At 41.1% G+C, this 6,776-nt stretch overlaps 1 protein-coding gene and 1 long non-coding RNA gene across 2 annotated transcripts in view; both read right to left on the reverse strand.

The window, feature by feature from the left end:
* LOC102805237 (GPI inositol-deacylase-like) overlaps nt 1-5,575 on the reverse strand; it is a 62,446-nt gene extending 56,871 nt beyond the window's left edge. Inside the window, exon 1 of the mRNA XM_085502084.1 lies at nt 5,418-5,575. Within this exon, the coding sequence (XP_085358210.1) occupies nt 5,418-5,549 (132 nt within the window). The 5' untranslated portion in view covers nt 5,550-5,575. The remainder of the gene's footprint in view (nt 1-5,417) is intronic.
* On the reverse strand, nt 672-1,730 carry LOC146739246 (uncharacterized). The gene is made up of 2 exons (XR_014930063.1): nt 1,596-1,730; nt 672-1,033 (listed from the first exon to the last, which is right to left on the reverse strand). It is a non-coding gene; the product is annotated as an uncharacterized LOC146739246 (long non-coding RNA).
* Nucleotides 5,576-6,776: the final 1,201 nt, after the last annotated feature.

Raw genomic sequence — 6,776 nt, forward strand, 5'->3', positions numbered from 1 at the left:
AAAGGAATAGTGGACACCAGGATGGTGGACACAGAAACGGAGACCCAGATACGGTCTGTCAGAATTCAACCAGAGGTGAGCGGTGATCAGATAAGGGAAGCTCAGGAGGCTGATGCGGATATAGGGCCAGTAAAAAGGGCGAAAAAGGGCGGAGTCAGACCAGGTTGGGAAGAGATTTCACGGTTGGCGCCCGCCGTGAAGGCATACTGGGGAAGCTGGAAGCAATTGAGAATAAAAGAGGGCATTTTATATAAGTATAGAGAATCAGAAGATGGGAAATCGGGTTGTTACCGATTAATCCTACCGAAAAAATACAGGAAAATGGTTCTGCAGGCTTTACATAATGATGTGACAGCAGGACACCTGGGTATTACAAAGACTGCGGAGAGAATAAAGCAGAGATATTATTGGTATGATTTGGGGACTGATGTGCAGTTATGGTGTCAACAGTGCACCGTTTGTGCAAAACGTAGTGTTTTACCCCGAAGGCATAGGGCACCACTGCAGCAGTATGGGGTAGGAGCCCCAATGGAAAGAATTGCCCTAGACATAATGGGACCATTGCCAGAGACCCCCAGGGGGAATAAAGTTATCCTGGTGGTTGGTGATTATTTTACTAAATGGATAGAGGCATATGGGCTCCCAAATCAAGAAGCAGAGACAGTGGCGCATACATTGGTAACACAGTTTATTTCACGGTTTGGTGTTCCTAGAGAAATACACTCTGACCAAGGGCGGAACTTTGAATCCAGGTTATTTGCAGAAATGTGTCAACTATTGGGTATGAAAAAGACACGCACAACAGCCGGGAATCCGAAATCTGATGGTTATATTGAGCGGTATAATAAGACATTGATAGATATAATTGCCAAGTATATTAAGGTGGATCAGTCCGATTGGGATTTGTATATTCCCATGGCAACAATGTCCTATAGGAATGCGATACAGGAATCTACCTCATTTACACCAAATTTGCTGATGCTGGGAAGAGAGATTACACTCCCTATCGACTTGACGATGGAAACGGATGTACCTGAGGGAGAAGAGACAATAACAGATTATGTGGAAAAGCTGAGGAATAATTTGCAGTGGATACATGAGAAAGCTAGAGTTAGGTTGCAAGGTAGTGCAAAACGCCAGAAACGACAGTATGACCAAAGACTGGCTGGGAAGCAGTTGCAAAGAGGCGATTTTGTGTGGTTATTTGACGCCACGAAAAGAAAAGGGCGCTCCCCAAAGTTACAGCAGAGATGGCAAGGGCCCTTCATAATAGTGGAAAAACTGTCAGATGTTGTTTATAAAATACAGAAAGGAAAAGGTGGTAAAACGAAGATAGTGCATTTCGATCATATGAAACCATATCAGGGGGAGGAAATAGCAAGCTGGCTGACGGACAGTGAACCCGGGAAGGTGGCAGAAGCTGAAATTAATTTATCCGAGTACCCTGAATTGGTGACACCGGAAGCGGTATTTACTGACTCGAGCAAGGCAGGCCTAAATATAACTCAGTTAAATGCTGAACCGGAAATACGACGCGAGGCCCAGGGAGGTGGTAACGGGAAAAATGACATGATAAAAGATGAAGAAAAACTCACCCCAAAAGACACGACGAAAGATGCAGGTAGTTCAAAGCAGCCAGGAGAAGCAGAGACGCGAAGGAATCCCCCCAGAACGAGAAAAATACCTCGTCGGTTTCTGTATTAGTAAATAGGAAAACCAAGATGGCACCCGATGACGTAGCACATCGAGGGCGCCCTCGGAGGTGAGTTAAAAATAGCCCAATTGCTACGTCATTCATGCATACTTAATTTATAGAATCCGCTGACAGAGGAAAAAGTTTTTAACTTTCAAAGTTGCACGCTTGATACATCCTGGTGACCACTGCTGAAAATTGGAGACTCGCTTGCATTGCTAACGTGGAGAAAGACGTGAAAGGAAAGAACAAAAGAAAGAAAGAATGTCCGGCGGCAGGAAAAGAGATTGGGATGGCGAAAGGAAGCGTTGGGAGAAAGAAATGAACTTGAGGAGGTGGGACAGTCAACAGCCTGATCCGGACACCGTAACCTGTGAGAGATGTGATGCAGTTTTTAAGTCTAGGAGGCGAATGAGAGACCACATGGAGCGGCATCATGGGAATGCAACCGGCAGGGAGGCGAGCCGTAAAACTAGGAAAGAGAAGACGGATGGTGAAAGATGCAGAAAAGCCGTCTACATCGTCACTCGGGGTAGCAGTTGTTGGTGTGGGAAAGCTGCACAGTTATACTATACCCCGAATCCGAAAGTCCCAGGAATGGATGCAGGGTGGGCCCCAATGTCGGAGGGTAAGGAGAGAAGAAGGGAAAGGAAAGTCTGGAAGGACGCCGCCAGGAAGACGTCCGACAGTCAGATCAGGGGGAAAGGATATAGAGGCAATGAAACAAGCGTACGTGAATGCCTGTGAGCGGGGGGAAGTGGAACAGGAATCTGACGGGGTGTTGGTATCGTCGGACTCGGAGTCGAACCCAGAGGCGACGCAGGGTGAGGAGTATGCGGCGGGAGTTAAATATCGAGACGTGAGCACACAGACCCCGGAATTACAGAGATGCTGTGCTGGAGGTTGTGGGGGTGGAAAATTGAGAGTAAAGATTAGAAACCGGTCCGAGTGCGTTTTTGTTGATTTGGAAGAAAGCACGGACTCAAACTGAACTGTGATAAACTGTGAAGTGCACTGCCCTGTAAAAGTATTTTTAACTATATTTATAATCTGTTTTTAACTATATTAACAATCTATTTTAACTATATTTATATGACATATATATTTCTATTTTGATATGACTAAAAGTTTACAAGTAGATAAATCGCACTTGTGCGTGAGTAGAAAACAAAGTTATTATTTATTGTTCTATACTTGTTGTTATTCGATATTTGTTTATTTTATTCTTTTGTTATACCCATGAAGTACAGTCTTTAGTTTGTTTTGTAACCAGAAACCAAAGAGATCTCAAACCGAACTCGTACTGCTGGGCTGCAGACCAGCATTGGGAGTTTGGGGAGAGTGGACAAATTTATCAATAAAGTGGAAGCCGAAGTTAACTGGACTGTGACTTTTTGTCCTTGATTTTATGTACTACTTCAATGCCACACCAATGTATAACCCCTTTGAATTTCCCACAACAGTTTACGTCTGTTTAAAATGCTATGAAATCAACCCCGGTGTGTTGAACTCAGGGGGGGATAATGTGACGTAAATTGTAACTGGGAAGTACTTGGAAAAGGGAACAGAGCCCTGGATGTGTGTGTGGAAAGCACACGTGTTTGGATACTTTGCCACCACTCATTGCACATGTTTATTTTTAGACTGCTGATACAGTAGCTGGATTGGGGTGCCAGCAAAATTTGATATACATACGTCCTGTTTCCCCTTTGGGATAATGGTATGTCCCAGATAGTGGTGTGGTGATTGTGAAATACTTTGGAATGTGCTGAGCCCAGTGTTGTTGGCAATGAAAATAGATATGACATCATTGACCCGAGTCTCCTACTTTAAATTGGTAGAGCTTGGATTAAAAGTGGTTTATTCCACTACCAAAATTGGCATCCTCTGTACACTGATTTGTCGACTATTTCGAGATAACCAATCATTTCGTTATATACATTTTATTATTTGCATGGCCATAAATTAACTAGGGTATTTAAAGTTGAGACATAAGGGAAAATCTCTAGTCAGGAAGGTGACCTGACTTGATCCTGTAACATCTTGTGATGCTGATTCCTGACTCCAGTGAGCTGTACCCTATACAGGGGTACATATGCAGACGTGCTGTGCAGTAATCCCTGCTGATCAACAGGAACCACTGAAGCTCACTGCCTGAACTACTCCCGTTGTACCAGTGCTACCAGTAGCAGCAGATAGCAGTGCAGTTGTCGATACTCCCTGGACACAGAGCACGAGTTTAAATTGTAGTGCAGCTGCTGAGACAGTGTGCCAGATACGAAGGAACGCAACCAGGTACATTGCTGTTAACCGGAGAGTGGAGTGTTCCTTGCAGCCTCGATCAAGTCTTTTTAATTCTATTTATGTACTGTATACCCCCACCTCCTACTGTTATTTGTTCATTAAAGTACAGGAAACCGTATATATTGTGTTGTGTTAATTTGTTATAATCGTTACTGGTATATTTCTTTCTCTGCACAGTCTCAGTTGTGGTGATATACATTCACCAAACGATCCCCACCCCGTGACAGCGGACGAGCTGAGAGGGAGGAGAGTTATTAGATAAGCACGCTACCAAAGACAAAGACTATTAGACCGGTATTAAAAACAAGCTCCCCGATCCTGAATACGGTGTAGCCCCATAAAGGCCCCCCCGCATTTAACGTCACAGTATATACCGAGGAAACGACCCCGATTGAAGGTCATGTATTTTATGACGTCACCAATTCGTGTGTAGGTACTGCTTCTAGATCTGTGCCGAAATTTATAAACATTTATAACAATCGAGAAGAAGGGTTTGTGTTTGCAATCATACAGGAAATTTCATATAGGCATGATTTTTTGGTGTAAAATATTGATGAAATATTCAGTAAACTTCAAATGAAAATCATACAGAAAATGTGACCACTCACAACAAATTTATAAATGCATGGTATGATAGAATAAAACCCACTCAGCACATGGCTAAGAGGTCAAAAACATAAGCCTGTGCTAAGAAAACATGTGCGCATCGGTGAAGAAACGTTATGTGCTAAATCTGACCTGTTTTAAGACCCAGTCCAGACCCATAGCATGGAAAAATAAGAGGATGATACTCTGTACTACTTCCTGTCATTCTGCAACGTGCACTTTCTGAATTTGCACTGTCATTGTGGTTACTTATATAGTTAAAAGGGCTCAGATTTGTAAATTAAAATAAAAACAAGTTTGAGCTTATAAGTCCTCATACTTTGTTTATCGACTAATACCAGCAGCCACCATGCATGATTACACATTAGTGTGACCCTTATCTGACTGCAGTTCGAGGACTTTCGACCTCAAGTCAACAACATGTGGACATGTCCAGTCTCGACAGTGTAATCAGCTTTGTACAATATGCTATAAATGAAATTAATCTGTTTGCTAGCTTCCATATTAAATAACCGAATCTAGTAATCAAAACGTGTGATTGATCCACCGGTGATTCAAAAATCCCGCGTTGAAAAAAGCTCAATATTGCATTCTAAAAACAAGAATTTTCAAACAAAGTATTTATCACCAAACAGATTTCTACGAATAAAACCGACCACATGTAATCACAAACGATCACGACTTAGTTGCCAGTTGAAGCCTGAGCTCCCGGGACTCACCAAAATAGCAGGTGTTTACATTACAAAATTAAATGGTACGATCGGGCGGTTGTCTGAAAACTTACACACCATAGCTATTCGTTCACCCTTCCTACCTGATATTCAGGCTTTTCCCACATCCATGTCATTTCACAAGCATTTTTCTCAACGTTTATGATGTAATTGTACAACCCCAGTAATAACAGCAGTAGCAGACTTGTACAGAACACGAAATTTTTGGCCGCCATGTTAGCCGAAGAGTCGCTAAACACAGCAATGCAGTATGGGTAAGGTGTGAGCGGAGTCGATTCATCATTGAATTCTTCGACATCTCCCATCTTCACGTGGACATCTCCATTGCGGCGCAGGTGAAAACTGTTTCGGATACAGGATTTTTTGTAAGGGGGGGGGGGTGTCCAAACTTTAAAATCAAATTGAATAAATTTTTCCTAGTAAAAAAGTACATTCTATTTGGTGTTAGAAATGCAATTAATATTTAAAATCACAATATAACGTATTATTCCAGTAATTGAAAAATTGAAAGTTCAATGATGGTGGCGGAATATGAAAGAACATAAACTGTAGCAATAATAGATACTGTAAAATACTTTATTTTAATATTTTGGGTGTTTTGTATGGAATTTATTTTCACTGTTTTTTGATGAGTTGAATGTAAAATATATAAAAAAACATATATTCGCTAGATTTTATTTTCACTGAATCATTCCTTCAGCCAAAATAGGGAAAATTAGTTACAAGCGAAAATAAAGTATTTCACAGACATTACAGTATGCAAACTTGTGTCATGTGTAATCACTTGAAAGAAACGTGCGGAATTGAGTCCCAAAGGACGATAACAACACATGCCAAAAACACAAATAGCTCATGGGTAGACGCTTGTTTGTAAACAATTACACGCTATGGCCATCTGACGCATGCGCAGGTGACGTCTCCCTCGCTTTAACTGCTATTGATATTTAATTGTTTATAATGAAGAAGGTAACTGGTTTGTTGTGCAGAATGTAAAGTGATGCATCATCGCTCACCAATTAGCATCTTTTGAAATTTAACACAACTAATGAAAATAACTTAAAAGGCGACAGTCGTCGTGCCGAGTCCTGTTCGATATGAGACGTATACAACGCGTGTAATAAATACATTGTTCATTTACATGAAATTCGAACACGCGCTGCGCGACAACCACCGCGCTTTAAAGAATTTTTTGTTACTAGTAATAGTAGTAAATAATTGCTAAATAGAAGTGTTTGTTACTACTAGTAATACCTATCTACATACAGGTATGATTGAGTGAAATTTACAACCATGTCAGTTGATTTATTTATTATTTCATTATTTATAAATAAAACAAATAACTAGGTAATTAAATAAATGCCTTTTTTAAGTTTATATATAGTATACCAACACTGACTAATGGTACAGCAGTATAAAGTTACTTTAGTGATCCTCATCACACA

The sequence above is a fragment of the Saccoglossus kowalevskii genome, chromosome 8 (assembly GCF_978046115.1).
Source record: "Saccoglossus kowalevskii chromosome 8, keSacKowa6.1, whole genome shotgun sequence".
NCBI classification, from domain to species: domain Eukaryota; kingdom Metazoa; phylum Hemichordata; class Enteropneusta; family Harrimaniidae; genus Saccoglossus; species Saccoglossus kowalevskii.